The sequence below is a fragment of the Lupinus angustifolius genome, chromosome LG15 (assembly GCF_001865875.1).
Source record: "Lupinus angustifolius cultivar Tanjil chromosome LG15, LupAngTanjil_v1.0, whole genome shotgun sequence".
In the NCBI taxonomy this organism is placed as follows: domain Eukaryota; kingdom Viridiplantae; phylum Streptophyta; class Magnoliopsida; order Fabales; family Fabaceae; genus Lupinus; species Lupinus angustifolius.
In genome coordinates this window covers 5924789-5945971 of record NC_032023.1, presented here as the reverse complement: position 1 = coordinate 5945971, position 21183 = coordinate 5924789, and the positions used below count along the sequence as shown (strand labels likewise).

Here is a 21183-nt window from a genome sequence, read left to right as displayed (position 1 = left end):
CAATAAGAAAGGCTTTCTGGGTTACTGTTTTTTTTTTTAAATTTGTGCTATCCATTTTGGTAATATATTTTATCTTTGTTCTCAGGAATGAGGCACTCCGAGTTGCTTTCATTCATGTCGATGAAAGTACAACCGATGCAAAGACACCAAGTGTGTTTTATTCAAAGCTTGTCAAGGCTGATATAAATGGAAAGGATCAGGTACAGAAAAGCTTCTAGTGGTGTTTGATAGTGATAGCCTGTTTGGAAGTGTAAAAACATAATCTTTAGAATCCGCTTTCTAGTGGTGTTTCTGATTGTGAAATTTGTTTTTTATGAATAGAATGAATGAATATTTTGCTTAAACATATCTGAATTGTCTTTTTCGTTAATGGATTGGGTTTGGAAGTGAAAAAACATAATCTTTTGAATCCCTTTCTAGTGGTGTTTCTGATTGTTCTATTTGCTTTTTTATGAATAGAATGAATGAATATTTTGCTTAAACATATTTGAATTGTCTTTTTTGTTAATGGATTGGTTTTGGAAGTGAAAAAACATAATCTTTTGAATCCCCTTTCTAGTGGTGTTTCTGATTGTTCTATTTGTTTTTTTATGAATAGAATGAATGAATATTTTGCTTAAACATATTTGAATTGTCTGGAGATTTTACGAAAGTCTTGCTAGGTATTATTTGCATTAAGATTACTAGATTAATGAAACTGGTGAGACTGCTTTTGATGCCTTAAACGTTATGACGTGCTGTAATGTTGACCCAATGGCTTGGACTTGGCTGGAATGATTTTTAAATATTTAATATTTGTAATCATTCTCTTACTTTCATTTTCCTTAGTTTGAGATGAATAGATAAAACAATGTTAAATATTAGATTTTCAATGTTAAACCCTGTTGTTCAACCATTAGATTTTCCATGATTTTGTTCTGGTAGTTTTGTTTCCTGTATCTCCTTATTTTCTTTGTTTGATTTAATAATGTGTCTTCTTTTGATTGGAATTCTAAGTCTGAGGCATGTTGGTGTCCACTATCCTATCATCGTTTCTTTTTGGAGTTTTACACTTCTAACTGTCATCAGAAATTTTTATTCTGCTTTTACTAATTTAACATTAGTTGATGAAACTCTTGGTTTTTTTTGTTTTATGCTGTGTTTCTTTTCTTAGAATTTAGTCTTTAATGATTTTTCTTGCATATCGTGTATGTAGGAAATATATTCAATTAAACTACCTGGCGATCCAAAGCTTGGTGAAGGAAAGCCTGAAAACCAAAACCATGCTATTATTTTTACTCGTGGTGATGCTGTTCAAACTATTGACATGAATCAGGTGAAGACATGTCTCATTTGGTCTTATGTTCTTTTTCCTTTGCAAACTTTTATATTTTTCTGCTTACAAGATGTTTTATATTGTACTAAAATTGACAAATTAAAAGGAAAGAAAATGAAAAGAATCTCTCAGTTCTATGCTTTGTCATGTTGGAATTATGTTACAAATATTTGTTGGGTATAGAGCTGTTGGGATCTGAAACTTCATAAGACTCTGTTTTATACAGATATTGTAGAACCTTTGGTCTTTGTAAAAGCTTATCTCGTAGTTTTCCCTAAACCATGGTTTTAGATTCCAAATGTGAAAGCATGCAATCAGTTGCTGCTTGTTTAATGACAATGTTGAAAATTTAGACTTTAGATAGAAAGAGGGCTAGATAGAAATTGGGGTTAGAACAATATGATATTAGATAGTGGTGTGTTATGATGTGATGCTAAATATTAAATAACAGCCCCATTTGTATTTTCTTATAAATCAAGAAAAATCTAAGATGAATGGAAGATTATTAATAAGAGTGCCGAGGATAAGAGATCTACTCCTTACAAGAACGCACAAGATGAACAAAAACATCAATGAAGTATACCTTCTATAAAGCCCATGGGTTTCACACCAAGTAGAAGCCCAATTTCAAATCTATCACAAAGAAACTTCATATTCAAAGAAATCTCCTTGAAGAAGTATGAAATATGTACACTTCAAACAAGTACATCAATGATTCATGATTGGCTTAGATCAAACATTGCCACAAGAGTTTGGTCAGCTTTGTTAATTGGCACTCCTTTGTACATTGCGGACTGCCCTTATATTTGCCATCATTTCCCTTTAATAACATCCGTATTTCATATCAGAAAAAGCTATATTTACTAGTAGTGTGCTTGTCAAAATTATTAGTGGATATAATAGGAGGAAAATGATTATGTCACGGTCAGAACATTCAGCAGATTTTTATCCTTTCGTCTCTTGCCCATGTTCTCCTATTTTTCATATATATGCAATGACATATTGGCCTGTCGCATTTTTAAGTGGTTCACCAGCCATTTCTAGATTTTAAATTGTAGGTGATTCGGACTAATGACGTTTTTGTGGAGAAAGCTACCTCTCTCCACTTGCGTGTTTTTTGTATTGATGAATGAATGGCTAAAGATAGATGTATATAAATTATTAACTGCTTTGTTGGACAGGATAATTATCTTGAGGAGGCAATGAAAATGAGAAACCTTCTTGAGGAGTTCCATGCGAATCATGGCCTTCGCTCTCCAACCATTCTTGGTGTGAGGGAGCATGTTTTTACTGGAAGGTTTGGCTTGCTTGTGTTATAATTTTTTTTAAATATCAAATTTCCACATTGGTTAAGAATAAGAGCCAAGAGTCATCTATAATGACTTCAGCAATCCTCCCCATATGAGCTAGCTTTTTGGTGGCATTTAGAAAAATATGATGATAACTTTGCTCTATTGCTGCCATGCTTGATATTTTTGCAGTGTCTCATCCTTGGCTTGGTTCATGTCAAATCAAGAAACTAGCTTCGTCACCTTGGGACAACGTGTTTTAGCAAATCCTCTGAAGTAAGTTGTATTTGGCAATTGATGAATGTAATTGCTGTATAGAGGGTTGAAAATAAATTTATCCTTATGTTTTATTTTTATCTTCAATCATCTTCTAACAATCACATTTCCTTTAATATTTCCTCCTTTCATCTTTTCAACATTCATTGACTTGATTGCTTTGGAGTTTATTTGAGACTATTGGATCTTAATGGAGTTTTTTTATTATATGTCATCGATGGCATTACTGTTTAAAGCTGTCTCTGGTAGCAGTAGGGTTCAATTTCTACCTGCCTCTGTTGCTTTAAATATTTTTTATTTTCTTTTTAAGTGTTCCATTACATGTTTCCCTGTTATAATGCCAAAATTTGAAGATACTTTAGAAGTATCACTCTTTCAAGTCATAGTTAATCTTGCACATCTTATCTAGCAATTTGCAATGAAAAAGATTTTCTATATTGAACAAAGGTGATTGTAAAAGGAATCTTTCCCAATTTAGCCAATATGTGATAAATGAAGGTATATTTAGATTTTAGTAGCGAAAAATAGCTTGGTAGATATGCTCCCTAACAAAAAGTAAACGGAACAAAACATTCAAGTTATGAAGTATATTTTGGAACTAATTCTCTCTAGCTAATTAACTAATCCTTATAGCTTACTAACTGCCTGCTTTTTTTATTGGGTGTAATAAGAGAAAATAGAGGGCATAACCAGACTAAATTGAACAATTCTCTGTGGTGATATATGCTATTCTACCATAGAAGCTTTAGATAATTACATCATTCACCACAGCAACAATACAAATCTACTATCTTGAGCATTCCTTTTCCCTGACTATCCTAAAACCTATAGTTTCAACACTTCCCTTCATTGCTTGGTAACAAGATACATTTGGCTTAGATTGTTTGATTTCTTTGAAGAATCCGGAATCTGCCCTATGGACCTACACTTTTTTATCCTTAGTAGACTTTTAGAGGTGTTAGTTCTCCTAAATATACCCTATGGGACAGGGTTACTCGTTTGGTATCCCTTTTGTCCTAGTTGTATCTGTTTCTTTCTAGTTCTTTGAGTATGTCTTATCCTCTTCTGTACTATTCTATACTCTTCTAATGATACTTCTTTTATGATAAAAAAATATACCTCCATTTCTATTGACCAAATAGTTGAATGGTCAAAAGGTCAAAGTACTGAATCCTTGAGAAGCTTATACTTGAAGGGAGAAGAATAATAATCTTATTGCTTGATTAAAACTATAACTAATGACTACAATACAATTTATAGGCTAAGAATGGCCTAATCAAGGAAATAAGTAAACCTTTACAAAATGTCCTAATCAATTGATGTGAATTCTCCTAATTGATACTATTAGAATATTGTATTAGAGCTTTATTATATTGTTAGTTTGTTACTGAATTCTGTTGATTAGTTAGGCAAGTTGTTAGAATGTAAAGTTGGTGAGCTGGCAGTTTTGTTGTTACTGCTCAGCCACTATATAAGTAGCTCTTGCTACTATTGTATTTACTTTTGAGAAATAATATTTTCCGAGTTGCAGTTTCAACTTCATCCTCTCTCTTTCTCTCTCTCTCGCTCCCTTTCTCTAGTTCTATTGTTTACAGATACAATGAAACCAAAATAAAAATAGGAACATCTTTTCTAATATAACAACACCTATCAATCAATTTTGAAGCATTAGCCTATTTGGCGCCGTAGTAAACAAGGCTCCCATCTAGTGGAGCATGGGGTGGAGATGTATTCAGCCTTACTCTCTCGCAAGGGAAGAGGGTGTTTTCAGGATTTGAACCTATGACCTACATACAGGTCACAAGGCTGGCAACCTTAGCGTTGTGCTAAGGCTCACCCTCTCAAAATATTAGGATGTGTTTTATTATTAAATGAATCTGTGTTTGAATAGGGCATTGTAATTCAGTCCCATTTCATATTCCTCATTAGCATTCCATAACCAAACATACCCATGATCTGGTATGTGCAAATTGATAGGTAAGATAAAGGAGGGTAAGGCAAATTTGGCACTTATAAGCTAATTGGTGTTCAAGGATTGACACATTTAAACCTTTCGTTTTAATTAAATCTGTTGTATCTTATTGAGGTTACTCAATTTCTTTTGTTGGAAAAATATCTTGCAGAGTTCGCATGCATTATGGACACCCAGATGTCTTCGATCGAATATTTCACATAACCCGGGGAGGCATTAGTAAGGCATCACGTGTTATTAATATTAGTGAAGATATATATTCTGGTAAGTGAAAAATGATGTTTGTTATTCTTGTTCATTTGTGATCACCTTTGATTTTATAGCCTAGGACATGTCCGTGTCTTCATAGATCTGATGTGTGATCATATGATGCAATATTATGAAAAGTAAGAAGTTTCTTGACCATATACCTCCATACCTAATTACCTATTATCCCCCTGCCCCCCAAAAAATGTTTATGGATTAGCCCATGAATCTATCTCTTTTGGTGTTTGAATTAATTTCCTTTACATCAGTGAGCTATATTTCCATACAATCAGTTATGTGCTATTTGCTCAATTCACATAAATGCTTTACTGGATTTTGTATCGTTATGTGCTGCATATGGTCTTTGTCTTTGAAGCATGGACAGAAACTTCAAAATAGTCACTGTGTCTGTATTGAATATGTATTCGTAATAGATACTTCACAAACTTTCTGATACTCCTAGTTTGATAACCTTTTATACTTCTGCGCTTTCTAATTGTTTATACCAATGGTGATGGAAATGTAACTATAATTAGATAAATTGTTAACATTTTATGTTTAGTGAATCATATTGATATCATTTATAATTTTTTTAGCATTTTCTGCATCCATATTGTGTCAAATCATGTACCTTGTCTTAGTTGTACTTCCTATATCTCTGTTTAAGTAGTCACCAAGAAGGAAAAGGTTTTTCTTGTTAATGTTGCAGCCACAGCCTTTTTCCACTAGATGGGGTCAGCCAAAAGATATAAGCGCACCACTTTATCCGTGTCAAAAGCCAAAATTTTAGGGAAGTCGTTTAAATTCAAAACAATTTCTAATTATTTCATGTTGGGTTTTTCTTCGTTTTCCTCTATCTCTAATTCTTGGGAAGTCCTCCATATTAACCCTTATAACTGGAGATTCTATTGATCTTCTCACATGGTCACCAAACCATCTTGGGTGCCACTCTTTCTCTAATACATTCATTCCTTATCCTTTATTGTATAGCCACTTCATCTAATATAAGGGTTAGTATGTGTGCTGTAATTGTTGTGCGAAAAATAAAAATAACTTGGAGAAAGGTAGACAATGACTAGTCATTATCAAGTAGTGTAGGAAAGGGAATATTATAAATTATTTACATTTGAACCTCTAAAGTGCACCAGGGATTGAGATTTATCTCTTGTTACCATCTCTTAACTACAAAAATTAGGATTGTCTACTTTAACTCTTTCTCTTCTCAGTGTTTTTCCTGTAAAATGTCCTGCAGGTTTCAATTCGACGTTGCGGCAAGGAAATATAACTCACCATGAATACATTCAGGTTGAATATACCAAGCACACAATAAAAACTTTTGGTTTCAGCTCCATGTAACTCCTCTTTCTCAATTGCTTATTGCTGCTTTGTTTTGTAGGTTGGAAAAGGAAGAGATGTGGGATTAAACCAGATTGCTCTCTTTGAAGGGAAAGTGGCTGGTGGTAATGGAGAGCAAGTGCTTAGCAGGGATATTTATAGGCTTGGACAACTTTTTGATTTCTTCAGAATGCTTTCTTTCTACTTTACAACTGTTGGTTTTTATGTCTGCACTATGGTATATTTCTTAGCCTATTTTTTTCTTTCGTAGATATTGTGATGACATTAACTGATCTTAAATCCCTTACTAATTTTTCCAATTTCTTAATGCAGATGACAGTCCTCACAGTATATGTTTTTCTATATGGAAGAGCATATCTGGTAAGCTAATAACACCTGTTCTTTAATCACTTGTCTTTAACCACTTTTTTATGGACTCTTTTACCATTTATTATTCTATATGTAAGGGGGATATGTATCCTGCTGTTTATTTGTCATTACTCTTTCATTGTATGTTTGTAACTAATATCTTATTCTACCATCTAAAACAAATTCCTGGCATGTTTTAGTTGAACTAGTTGATGATCCAATAGTTGTTAGTATTCTCAACTCTTATGATGTGTTATATTCTTTGGGCCATTTTTACTTCACACTTTAGCAGTATCAGATATTGGATTGAATAAGAAATTGCTGAGGTTCAATAGCCATTGCTGTTGTGATGAATATGATAATGAACTGGCTTGTACCTTGGATTGTATTGGACTATAATGAGCTTGCTATTTTTCTTTGATGTTAATACCTCTTTCAGGCATTCTCTGGTCTCGATGAAGCTATTTCACATGAGGCAAAATTATTGGGTAACACAGCACTTAATGCAGCTTTAAATGCTCAGTTTTTGGTCCAGATTGGTGTTTTTACTGCAGTACCAATGATCATGGGTTTTATACTTGAATTGGGATTGTTGAAGGTTAGTCCATTTGATTTTAAGGACTCCTTTATAAATATCAACCTCTGCATTCTCTGTTCTTTTTTGTCTCAATCACCGTCTTTATCTTATAAATGTTTGCAGGCTGTTTTCAGTTTCATCACTATGCAACTACAGTTGTGTTCTGTCTTCTTCACATTCTCGTTGGGAACTAGAACTCATTATTTTGGACGTACCATTCTCCATGGGGGTGCAAAGGTATTTTATTTTATATTATTTATTGTGGAAATGTCAGCATATATAGTTGTTTCTAGTAACTAAGATGTGTTTGACTTTTTACCACAGTACCGAGCAACTGGCAGAGGGTTTGTTGTCCGTCACATAAAATTTGCTGAAAATTATAGACTGTATTCTAGGAGCCACTTTGTCAAAGCGTGAGTAATACATGTTTATTATACATATATATTTTTTTTGAATTTGAAGGAAACTGAGTTACATTTATGTTATTATGTCTAATGCTACAGGCTTGAGATAGCAATACTTCTTATAGTCTACATTGCATATGGATATGCAGAGGGAGGAGCTGTTACATATGTTTTGATAACTCTTAGCAGTTGGTTCCTTGTCATCTCTTGGCTCTTCGCTCCTTACATTTTCAATCCCTCTGGTTTTGAGTGGCAAAAGTAAGTTGTCTACTGTATACAAGTTTCATTAGTTCGGTCCTCCGATGTGAAAGAAATAAAAATGACCACGTCAAAATGATCTAGCAAATTACAGGACAGTTTTGTGGCCATAAAAGACGTTTTAATGTATTTAATATTTAAGGACAAACTGATGACACTTGTGTCTTTGTAAGATTGAAATGCTTTTGATTTCCCAATAAATCTTTTTTCCATGTTTGGGTAGATGGCATCATTTTTATTTTCTTATCTGATAAACAGGACTGTGGAAGATTTTGAAGATTGGACAAATTGGCTTCTTTACAAAGGAGGTGTAGGAGTCAAGGGAGATAATAGTTGGGAGTCTTGGTGGGACGAAGAACAGGTTAACATATTTCACTTGATTGTTTGTTTGTTATTTGATCGAGAGGGGGCAAAACGGAAGACTGATTCTGTCTTGCTCTATAATTATGAAGGAAATCACTTTTACAATGAAGTAAAATAAAAGAAGAAAAATAAATGTTAATTTTTGTAAGATGATTCAAGATAACAATGAAAGATGAGGATTGGCCTTCATCCTTATTAATGGCTGAAAGACATTAGCAAAGACTGACAAAGTCGTAATATGGATTGTCTCTCCAATTCCATCATACACATGTATAGGAGGCTCTCATGTGTCACTGGCAACCTTCACTGGTCGCCAGGAAGTCCAAACTGCATTCATAATGCTAAGAAGAACTTAAGCTTTTTGTAGAAGTTGGCTTTGGACACAATATAAGAGGGGATCTTGTAGATATATCAAACCCTTCAACTGCTTACGCACAAAGACTTTGAGCTTTTTAGAGACTCTAACTTGGTATTACAGCCTTTATGACCATAATGGCTTGGAGTTCAACTATTGTCGCCCTCATTCTTCATCAAGTTGAACTTTAGCTTAAGTCAAAATGGGCTTGTACATTATCCATGCTTTAAATCCACTGGGCACTTGCATGAGGGATAATATTAGAAGTTTTAAAGCCATCTTTTGGCTTACAAGTTACATCTAATAGATTAAGCTTTCAGAAGAGCTGTTCTTCAAATAAACTTGATTCAATAAGAATGAGATGGGTGTACGTTAATTAAATATTTTGTTAAAATAACATCCCAAAAATCTCATTAAGTATCTTATGCATAGCCTTGCCATTCTTTGATTGTGAGTGCATGAGGATGGTGGAGGGTGCCATATGAAGACATAAAAACTTTAAACTTGGTAGATAATTTTTATGGAAAATTTCTACTGCATAGAATATTATTGGAGGTACAGAATTAATTGCATGAGCACAAAAAAGATTGAGAGACTGAAATACAATTCAGAATGTTTTATTAAGCACAATCTGTAAAGTGTACCATAGATGTCACAACATAGTTAAATCCTGTTGATGAGACTTTGAGTTGGAACCTAGACATTGGTCTCTACAATGATGAAGAGAATGATGTTAGAGAAAAATCCTTTGATGTGCATGTGAGTGAATGTCACTGTTCAGAGTGATCTTATTTGTATTAGTTTAAAGCTCTGTAGTAATGTTTATTTTACAAGTACAGTTGTAGTATACTAAGATATGTTGTACACTATGCCTACAATAATACTATGTAAGGCTACTTTCTCAACAGGTTTAAATTGTGTCTCAGTATTTCTTAACTATATAATTCATGTTATCTGCACATATTGTATGCTAGAATAGCTTCCATGTTCATGGCTTTTGGCGTTAATTGCTAATGACAGTTACCCTTTCTTTAGATTCATATTCAAACTTTGAGGGGGCGTATCTTGGAGACAATTTTGAGTTTGAGGTTCTTCTTGTTTCAATATGGTGTTGTGTATAAGCTAAATGCTACTGGAAAAGATACATCGCTTGCGGTAAACAATTTTGTCTTCCTCTTTGCTTATGATATTAGCCATACAATTTACTGAGTCCTAACACCAAAAATACTATAAAGTTAATGCTTTTTTTCTAGTCTATACTATATATTCTACTTATGCTACATCAAAAAGCTTATAGCTTCTAGTAATGCCTTTAATATAAAACAAATTTAAGAATTTCTTATGGGTTCTGTTAATTTTCTGTTTTGTAGGTTTATGGATTTTCATGGGCTGTGTTGGTTGGAATTGTCTTGATATTTAAGGTGTGAACTTATTTGCTAATAATTTAATCTTTTAGATATTTCTCCTTTTGTGTACTCTTTTTGCTTTCATTTATATTTGAACCCAGCAATCTTGTTTGTCTTAGGATTCTGATATTTCCATGCCTTGCAGATCTTTACTTACAGCCTTAAGAAATCTTCACGCTTCCATCTATACGTGCGAATTGCACAGGGATTTGCAGCTCTCGGCCTTGTTGCAGCAGTTTGTGTTGTTGTTGCCTTTACTAGACTAACCATACGTGACCTTTTTGCGAGCATCCTTGCATTTATCCCTACAGGATGGGCAATATTATCTGTAAGTTTTTGTTTTCATTTATTTTTAATAAATTTATGTTACCTTTATTTTTTGGTCCCCTGCATCATGCACTATTAAGTCTTCGTTGAGATTTGTCCGACATTGATATGATTTTGTAATATTTTCAGCTGGCCATTACTTGGAAGAGGGTTGTTTGGAGTCTGGGGTTGTGGGATTCTGTCCGTGAATTCGCCAGAATGTATGATGCTGGAATGGGGATGATCATTTTTGCACCGATAGCGTCCTTATCATGGTTCCCATTCATTTCCACTTTCCAATCTCGGCTTCTCTTTAATCAAGCCTTCAGCCGTGGTCTTGAAATCTCTCTCATCCTTGCCGGAAATAAAGCTAATGTTGAAACTTAACTCTTTTGCTCTTTAATATTGTTATTACCTTGTGGGGGTATGTATGTTTTAGAATTTTATTATTATTTCTAGTATAATGTCCCATTGTGTAGCACATTTAGTGTAACAATGAAACTTTGTATTAATTTCGCATGGTTAAGTAGTTTCATTTCCACCATTATATATTTTGTCTTTATTAGTCTTTGTGCACAATCATATTTTACAAGATCGAGAACGTAAAACGTGTGATCATAACATGGATCATAAGATCCTACCAAATATTGATTTTTTTTTTTATATATATATACACATAAAATAATAAAAACTTCAACTTTCTCCATTGTTATAAATAACAAAATTAATAAGTAGCACTTGATAATACTTATACTTCAACATCGAAATATATGCATATTAAAGTATTAGATCTTACATAATTGTAAAACTAACATGTCAACACAATCAAGTGTCTGACAACAACAAATACCAACAAGTATCATAACCTAATATCTAGACAATAAATCAAATCATGCAAGGGGATATCAAGATAATCATCTTTGTTGAGCTCTTCATCTTCATTAATCTCATGAAGTGGCTATTCAGCATGTCCTTCAAATCCGTGTTGTCATGTATACTAAGCATAATTTGTTCTAAGAAGAGAGAAAAGGAAGTGGTAATTGTTTAAATGAGAGAGTGAGCATAATTTTTTCAAAGAGGTTTATGAAGATAAAGATGAGAGGAACTTCTTTCTTGACTTCTGTGACAAATGAAAATCAATTTTTGGTATGGTATTTGTTATCTTGTAATTTAGGGTTAGTTTGGGAGTTGGATTTTGGAGGGGAAGAAAGGGAAATGGAAGGCTTGGGAGCCATGAAATACACTTGTGAGATGATTATCAAGCCTTTCTTTTCCCTTCCTTCCTCTCCAAAATCCGACTCCCAAACAAATTCTTAGGGTTTAGAAGAATTTTAAACGGGTCAAATGATTTTGGGCCATAGGTTTTCCTTCTTTACGGATTTAGAAGATTGAGATTTTACAATGTGGGGTTTTTGCCATAAAAACAAAAACTCGTAAGATCTTGGGTGATTTTACGATCCTATGCTCTTCCCTAACGATCTCACCAACAATGGTGACATCGAATTCAAGGTGGGCACGTGACTCGTTAGCTCTTGAAAACTCATACGATCTACCGATCCTACAAGTTAAATTGTGAGTTTAACTACTATGTGCACAACTACAGGTGTCTTTGGTCAAAGGAAAAGATTCAAAAGGTCCAGGCTTGATTGTGTTCCTCCAAATCCATTCCATGAAGTTTGCTTTTCTTTCTCTTGCTTCTTAATTATTATTATGAGCATATAAACCTTTTGGTAGGTACTTAAACGAACTTGATGTTTAGCATGTAATTCTCTTGATTGAATTGAATAACTGCTTTATTAATTGGTAAGTGTGCTCTTAATGCTTTTATGATTCTCATCAACTCATGGCTTGATTTGTGGTTATTATCCCAATTGGGAAATTAAAGGATTAACATACCATTAAATTACTATCACATATCACAATTGTTAGGAATAACATTGTAATATGTAAAACATTTGGTTATGAACTCACTGCTTTGTTCATGTCGTTGTAAGCTTGGGGTACATAGACTAATTGATGAAATGATAGAAAACTATGTTGGACTAGATCCTTGGAAGAGAAATCGAATCCTTAATATTTGTATTATTTTATTCACGATTTTATTGTCTTTCCATTTCATAATTTCAATCTTAAAATCAATGTCTTTATAAATTTTTAGATGTTTAACCATAGTAAGGTGATAGTTAATTGGAACAACCCAATACACCTTTCTTATCATTTTCCTTTCTTGTAAGAATTATCATCAAAACTTAAAAGAAGGAAGTTCCAATTGTAGTAACAAACAATTAATGTTGACAGAAGCAAGTGAATATCGTTTCTTTTTACTTATGATTTTAAAATATATGCACTAACACTGTAAAGTTTTTTATACTATCAGCACATCATTCACCATTGATTTGTATTGCTTTTGTTTGAGAGTCAATGGTGGTTAATAAATCAATGGTGGATGATTAACTAACAGTATAAAAAACATTTACACTTTCAGTGTATACATATTAAATCCATACAGAAGCAATACTACAATATTGTCAACTTGGCCATGATAAAATCAATATTATATAACAACCATTTCTGAGCGAATACACCCTTGTCCAAACTAGACAAACAAAGCAACACTGGCTTCTCACACAACCGAAGTTTAAATAAGACAAAAATGACTGAAGCAGTGGCTTTGTAACAAACAACTACGTACTTATACTGTATCCTCTTTTTTAGGGTTAGAACTTGGAGAAAGCTCCAATGTAACTGGGCAATGATCACTTCCATAGAAACCTGCAGAGGCAAAAGCAAATGTCATACTTGTTATAACATAAGCAATTTACAGTAATCGATAAAAGATCGGAGTGAAATTTAATTAGCCATGAAATAGAAAATAATTAGCCTGAAAACTAGAAGCTAACTATGTTGTCATTGGTCCAACCATAGCTTCTTTTTTGGTACAAACAATCACATATTCAATCCCAACAAAACTAGTTTTTAGCAAGCCATTAAATTGGTTAAGATGCAATCGACCAGCGCCAATTACTAATGCTTACACTCTGGTTTCATATTTGTAACACAGCAAATAAGCTAAAGGATGGGTAAGCAATAAAAATCGTATATACATCACGAAATACAAATTTTGTTGACCGAGCTACCCAAAAGGAGTAGATAAGTAGCAATTAAATGAATAGAAACTTACCTTGTAGCTCTATCCCTTGTCCATGCATTTCACATGCAACAATCTTTTCTTTGAACTCTTCTGCAACAATAAAGTAGTCTATTCTCATCCGTTTTCCACGATACCTACAAAGGAAAACTCATAAGGACTAACAAGACAAATCCAATTAGGCTAGTCAATGATTGTCTTAGTTAAATAAGAAGACAGATAATAAAAGAACTCCTCTTTTCTTATCTTTACAACTCATCTCAGATTTTAACAGCCACTAGTTTATGCCTTTCTAGGGAGATACAGAACTTTGCCCCCCACTGCCCGAAAGCTACAATTGTAACACTGCCTAGCTTCACCCCTCAATCAACTAAATATTCATGGTATAAAACAGAATAACAATAATTTCTTACTTTCCAACTGGGTTTCCAGACCATGAGAAACCCCGGTCCATGTCCTTATCCTTGTGCAGAAATCTGTAGGCATCTACCAGCTTTCCCCTGATGCAAGCTCTAAAATATCAGCTATTAACATGGTGATGATACTAGTGGTGGTACTAGTTTAAAAAAGTGGTAGTAGAAGGGGATGAGGAGTTACAATAAGCCAAAACAATGGTGTAAGATTTAATAGTTTGTATATTAATTTGATTGTCGACTTCTTGGTTGCAATATTTCATAAAATACAAAGTTCGCAAACTTGTTCAAAACTTCAGAAGAATGATATCTGAAGGACTAATGCAAGGTACAAAGTCTCCTATCTTCTTATAGTTGCTATAATGACTCATTCTGTTTTTTTTATTACCTTTTTTACCTTTAATTGACACTGACGCCATTAAGCATTGTTAGAACAAAAGAAAAATTTTACTACCTCCTCAGTAATAATTTTTACTATGAAAGTTGATTAACAAAAGCAGGTATAAATGGAACCAAAATGGACATAGAAAGTATCACTTCTTAAACATTAACATATTACAACAGAACAGGCAATAATAGATCCTAGGAATCTTTCTTGTCATCAAGTTAAATAGAGCAACTATGTTTCTCCACCACATTCACAAATATGAATTACTAACCAATCCATACATGATAAGTGATAACAAGTTCAAGGTATGAGCTTTTGCCAGTTGATGTTATAACAAACATATATTAAGGAACAAAAGGAATATGAGATCACTCACTCTCTTAAGATGGTACCAAACCGCTTTCTTTCAGAGGAGGTATATCCAGGCTGCCCCCAATCCTGCATAAAAGCCATATCAGATATTCAATTAATATATGTATATGGAGAACTGTGTGACACTATTTGAGCCATTGTAAGATAAAAAAATCCATTCTTGGGCTTTTATCTAACCGCTGGAGTTAGACATGGAATCAAAGTCACTATGACTAAGTGATCAGGAATTTGATTCTTGCAGAGTTGCAGTGCCAACTCTTCTGCATAATTAGATTAAATTTCAGGACAATATAAACTGTGTTTGTATATCGCCCACGCTGTAAGCCTGAAGAGCTCTTGCATGAGGGGGCAATTATTGTCTTAGAGATATAAAAGTAGTCTTGGCTCCACCTGACAGCTTAAGCTTCTCGGAGTTAAAGAGATGATCTCAATTTACAGAAAATAAATTGCTTATACCTCTTTATTTGGAGCAACATAGCCATTGAGTTTTGCAGAACTAAAAAACTCTGGATGACTCACATCAATTTCTTCATGGCTGCACACGATGTATTCATGAGAGGGAAGGAAATAAATGTGTTTGTAAACAGACTGACACAGCTAATAACATGGACTATTAATCAAACTCCATGTAAAAATCCATGCAACATTTAAAACAATCCTCTAGTATAAGATAATAAAATTAAAGAAGGCCATAACTACTCATATCCTTAAGTTTTATGGATAAATAGAAATCTCATGTCAAATGCTGAATTCTTTTTGTGCTTTGGCCTTTACATAAAACTACATCGAAAAGCGAATCAAAACAAAGTTTGTATAATTGCATCAAGGTATAAAAAGCATCAGTCTTAGTGGTCCTCTCAAACTGGCGGATTTCTGGTTTGTTCATGGCATGGATACTTGGATAATAAGTAAATTAGATGCAGCCAATAGCAGACCTTGACTCATATCTAGAACCTATTGACAAAAGAATTCAAGAAGCAAGAGTTTTTGGCAAACAAAGGACAGAACTAATAACCCTATAGTACCAAATCCAAAATAAAAATGGAGAATAGCCACCTGACATTCAGATCCCCGCACCATATCAAAGGCTTGTCTGAATTTTGGGTAACAAAATCCAGAATCTTTTTGTCCCATTTTCTTCTCCTTTGAAATGAGTTGGCTTCCTCTTTCCATCCATTGTTTGGTACGTATGTATTCAATAAGCGAAGTGTTTCAAATTCAGCTAAGATTACTCGGCCATCAGGTTCATGCTTTGATGCTAACAACAGAAACAAAGGTGGGGTTCATCAGAAGTAAAGAAAACAAGGAAATTCAATCCAATGCAAAAATGTTGGAAATATATTTGAGTAAAACTTCAGTATTTTCATTCCTGTCAACATTTATTGCCGTAAATAATGCCAAAAAAATCTGTAAAGCAAGATACCTATTTGATCAAGATTGAAAACAACACTTTTTGGCTTGCAGCATTTTTTCACAAGTAGTGCTGTCCCTGCATACTTTGAATCTGCAAGAGACCACCAAACATGATAGTTACCAAAAGGAGGACTTGAAAGCGCACGCATCAGTATCTGCATAAGTTAGAACAAATGTGTGAGAAGCAATGTTCATGCATATCACTGCATCAAGACTTCGGCACACCATCAAATAATTCTAAGATCAATCAAAGAACATCATGTGTTACTATAGAGTTATTATACTATATCCTTTCATTTGAAAGCTTCATGAGTTCATCATTCATATGTTAAGCAACCTAATCATAAATTAAAATAAGGGAACTTGTATAAAGTTTTTCTTGGCATTCTTAATGGTAACCCCGGTTTGTCTTAAAGCAGAAACTATGCTCAGAGAACTACCAGAGAATACTAGTTCCTATATGACTAGTTTTCTTGGTGTTTTTAAGTGATACTCCATCTACATTCTACAGTCAAATTATATATAACAGAACACTGGTGAAGGATTGAGAATGCAAACGCCATTCTTCCTAGTGATGAAATTCATTCAGAAATTCAGAGAATAAAAATAGTAAACCCGAGAAAAATCATCAACATCCTTCCCAATTAGCATTTTTGATCAAGTCGTCCACTTTTTGCTCTACTAAGGATAACACGATAATGATATAGGACCTGTTTGTTTAAGCTATTTTAGAGAGAGAGCGAATGTTTTGTAATTAAAAATATGTCTATAAATTTATAACATCAGATAGAGTTTATGAAGAAAAAACTGTTTTAGTGCTTTTCTTAGAAGCTAAAAAAGTCAAATTCTGAAAAAGCCCTAAAAAAGCTATATCATAAAGTGCTTTTTTTGAATCACAAATAAATGGGAAAACCCATGTATGGCTAAGAATAGATAAAGTTACATAAAAAATCAATACTTACTCAGTCATAGGAAGATTATCTTGTTACTATAATCTATGACGAGACAGAAGATTACCTTCTTTTCTTCTCTGGAAGGATTTGTATCATCTTTCAATTCTCCCTGATTTTTAGGTGTGCCCTTAGACCCAGCAGCAGGCATCCGCACTTCCTAGTGATAAAGTGATGTTAGAAGATTTTCACCAACCAAGTTTATCAGCATAAATATGTCCCAATAAAACAGAATAATTCTTGGACATAAATGACATCGTGAGGGCAACTTAATTAAGGTACAACCAAAGCAGGATCATTTTCATGCTCAAACTAAAACAACTAGCCTTAAACGTTAAACTCTTCAATTATTTGTCTGTCAAGTCAATTATTCAATGACAATATTAATTATAACATGTAATAATTTGACAAGAGGCTTAGCAGCCAACTGAATAACTTATCCCATGATAATATTTTTTGTATACAAAAAGAAATTTTATAAAGCAAGAAGAAAAGAGTACAAATAAAGAGGATAAGGTACACTCAAGGGAAAAATCCCTATGATGTTGAGTAATGTGACAAAGCATGTCACTTCTCTCCACATATCTAACAATGAGAACATCTAGAGAGGTCATTAGTCGAATACGAAAGTGATGCTAAAAAAAACTATCCTAGATGAAGTCTAGACTTGACAAGGTTCCATTGAATTTTCTAGCTTTCTTTCTAGCCATAAGCCCAATAGAATATCAAAATCTGAACACTAACATAGAATCTTCGCTTCCATCTGAGATATGAATCCTCTAAACTTTATAAGGAGAAATTGACGCAAAACCTAGGGCAATCCAATATTCACCAAAAACCCTAAACAGTTTTTCAAAGAAACTTGCTGCACAACAATGCTAAAAGGGATGAGCCCCAGTTTCCAATAAATGGAGTAGCACAACATCCACAATTGGGAGACAAAGCATGGAGAGGTCTGCATATCTGGAGCAAATCATTAGTGGTTAATCTTGTTTAGCAACTGTGAAGAAAGCATATTTGACCTCAGGGGAGATTTACACTAACAGATGGTTATGTCAAGAAGGAATCCACCTCTACTGGGAGAATAAGTTAAGAGCAAGGTATCAGATTTATAGGGATAAAACACCCAAAGGAACAAGAGACTAACGCCATAACCACAATATCATGCAAATTCCTAAAAATAGTAAAACTAAAGGAGTGGACAAAAGCCATGAAGCATGAACACTTCAAAAGAGTTGTCATGTTTGTGTCCGATTCCTCAGACACTTTTGGATACTTCTAGCTGTAATTTACGATTTATTTTTTCATTTTTTGAACTTCGACACCAACATAGATATAAAATCACAATAGTTAGATAGTATAAGTATTTTATAATGTTCACAACGAGTATGATAACTTCTTGGTAGTCAATAGCACACTATAGCGCTGCGATAGCGGACTATAGCAAGTTTTCGGCTGTTCCCAGCGACACCAAAGTGGATAGCGGTGTAGATGACCGTAGCGACTGTAGCAGGTCAAACTGTGGTGAAATCACAGGTCAAATAGCAGATCATGATCTGCTACATGTTTTGTTGTGAGTTAAACCCTAATTTTAGAGAGGAAAAGTCTTTTTTGCCCCATCTTTTTAATAGGTGGCAGGTGTTTTCCTAGGTTTTGAGGTAATTTATACTTCCCCTTCTTTCCCTTCTACTTAACATGTTGGCTTTCCTAGGCCATGCGATTTTTACTCGGCTCTACCTTTCTTCATTCTTCTTCCTTCTCTTTCTTCTTATGGTTCAATTTTGTGAGATATAACTCTGTTATTGCCTCCAACTTCGATCACCTCTAGAATTTGTAATACTCTTATCTTGATTATTAATCAGGAATGTGTCTTTAATATGATATATTTTAGTATTTTTCTGTATTTACATGTGTAGGTTATAAATTACTTTTATGTTTTTTCTTAGTTATAGTAGCTATCCCGCTATAGTGTTTTTGGGGTCGGCTACTATGCTCTGCAATTGACTACCTAGGCTAACTTTTAAAATATAACCCCTCTCCTTTAATTTCAAATTTCTGCTTATAAGTCCATTTTATATTGTACCATATATCATATAATGCTATCCATGTCTAGTATCTTATATTGTTCCGCTGCTTCTTAGGTTAGAAGAGATATGAGAGTAAAATTAACAAATAGGATGAAAATCGAAAGAGAGTTGGGAAAAGCTTAGAGAGAAACACATTATCAACTCAAGTATGCTCCTACATACATCAAATAACAAAAATGCCAAAACCACTTAGCAACATTCTTGAACCGTTGTTAATAACAAAATCAAATAAAATCAACATTGACAACATTATAAACATGAAATTAAGTTAAATGCAGCATCAACATCACTCTACTAGGTTCCAATCATTAACTCTAAATAACCAAAAAAAATTATAAAAAAAAAGAGTGAGTGATTAAGGGACCTGAATAGCAATGACGTCAGGATCAAAAGTGGTGATGAATTTTGTGAAATCGTTCCAATTGTTCTTGACACGAAGGAGAAAACTATTAGCATTCCAGGTCAAGAATTTCAATGGCTCTTTCTTCTCTTCAATTTCTTCATTGGGCTTTGGTTTCTTCAATGACGCATCTGAATCTTTCTCTATTGTTTTGAAAAACCGTTTCATCTTCCTTTTTTTCTTCACTCTATTTTGCTTCGTTCCCGAGTTACTACCACTTTGGTACTAATGATTCTATTTGCACCTGTGTTTCTGGTTTTACACTCACTCACTGGTTTGCGGAAGAGAAAGATATTATTATTAGCACAGGAAATATTCATTAACTATTTTATAAATCTATGAAAAAAATGTACCACAAAGAGTTTTATACACAATTAGTTTATTATTTAGTAGTCATTCTTAATTATTGACTCTTCAAAAAAATGAAAAAATTATGAATGATACAGTAATTGTATATAAATATTTACATAGTGGATATTACATTTTTCATAAATTATAATATATTTGTCGAAAATAAAAATTAACAAATTATGATGGTAGATGTTGTAATATATAGATAGGGAATTCAGTTACTCGAAAAGTAAATTTAAAAAACATATTTCACATCTTAGTCCTTAATATTATGAATAATTAATGGTTTGAATTAATATATTGAGCGACCACCCTTCCACTTGGCATTGTTAGTCCCCGCTCGACGGGTGGTTCTTGTAGTCAAGCTCCCTTCTGCCCTTGCACTCGAGGGTCAATCTTCGTCTAGCCCGAAGAAACCTTTACACACCTCTGTTAGCTTTTGGGAGGCATAAACCCCATAGAAACTATCCACATAAAACTATCCATTCACCTATAGGTCCTTACACAATGTTAGAATTTTAGCTTTTCTAGAGTGGTATCTCACTAATGGCTCGAGCACCCCCGGAAGGAGGCCTTCTTCGCCCTCCACCTAAGTTGGGCACAGGAAAAGCCCAAAGTCAATCCTAAGGAACAGTGAAAGAACTTAACTATTAGATTTTCATAGAATAGATAACTAAAATGTATAGTAGATTTTTTAAATTTACTTTTGAAGTAAATGGATCCCCTCCATATATATATAAGATTTTGTTAACTTAGGTAAAGATATTTTTTTAGTTGGAATCGGTTAGCATTAAACACCAAGAGTTTTATTAACCTTTCTATTCTAATTATAATAGATATGGTAAAGGTAATTTTATAATTTCCATTTTAAAAAAATCACTCTCTTATCCTTGACATTATTTCCTCATCATTAACATACTTATCCCAAAACACCAAAATCTCTTCAACCACCATAACCCCTCCACTAAAACTGTAAGCACAATAACTAGATGGACTTTCCGTTTCTATCTGGACCAGCACATTCACTAATATCCATTAATTGGATGTCAAATATTATGAAAGATTTATTGGCATAGTTCATTCCTAATTACTTTCGTTATAGAAGGACATAGACCTTCTTGAATGATGGTTTGTTTATAAATATATGTAAGTACATAGACTCAGAATGAACTGTCATGAAACTCCGAGGA

At 33.6% G+C, this 21183-nt stretch overlaps 2 protein-coding genes across 2 annotated transcripts in view; one reads left to right on the top strand and one right to left on the bottom strand.

Annotated features, from left to right (window-relative positions):
• The window catches only part of LOC109328077 (callose synthase 10), a 55193-nt gene extending 44178 nt beyond the window's left edge, over positions 1-11015 (top strand). The window contains exons 35-51 of the mRNA XM_019561336.1: positions 86-200; positions 1196-1315; positions 2497-2612; positions 2797-2880; positions 5004-5116; positions 6351-6403; positions 6495-6671; positions 6767-6814; positions 7242-7400; positions 7503-7616; positions 7704-7792; positions 7883-8041; positions 8300-8402; positions 9795-9914; positions 10130-10180; positions 10311-10493; positions 10622-11015. Of these exons, the coding sequence (XP_019416881.1) occupies positions 86-200; positions 1196-1315; positions 2497-2612; positions 2797-2880; positions 5004-5116; positions 6351-6403; positions 6495-6671; positions 6767-6814; positions 7242-7400; positions 7503-7616; positions 7704-7792; positions 7883-8041; positions 8300-8402; positions 9795-9914; positions 10130-10180; positions 10311-10493; positions 10622-10858 (2041 nt within the window). The 3' untranslated portion in view covers positions 10859-11015. The remainder of the gene's footprint in view (positions 1-85; positions 201-1195; positions 1316-2496; positions 2613-2796; positions 2881-5003; positions 5117-6350; positions 6404-6494; positions 6672-6766; positions 6815-7241; positions 7401-7502; positions 7617-7703; positions 7793-7882; positions 8042-8299; positions 8403-9794; positions 9915-10129; positions 10181-10310; positions 10494-10621) is intronic.
• Positions 13000-19930, bottom strand: LOC109328757 (DNA-(apurinic or apyrimidinic site) lyase). The gene is made up of 9 exons (XM_019562362.1): positions 19607-19930; positions 17223-17315; positions 16216-16360; positions 15849-16050; positions 15249-15327; positions 14797-14858; positions 14033-14119; positions 13653-13756; positions 13000-13243 (listed from the first exon to the last, which is right to left on the bottom strand). Exons 1-9 carry the CDS (start codon positions 19808-19810, stop codon positions 13164-13166), a joined length of 1056 nt encoding a protein of 351 aa, XP_019417907.1. The 5' UTR covers positions 19811-19930; the 3' UTR covers positions 13000-13163.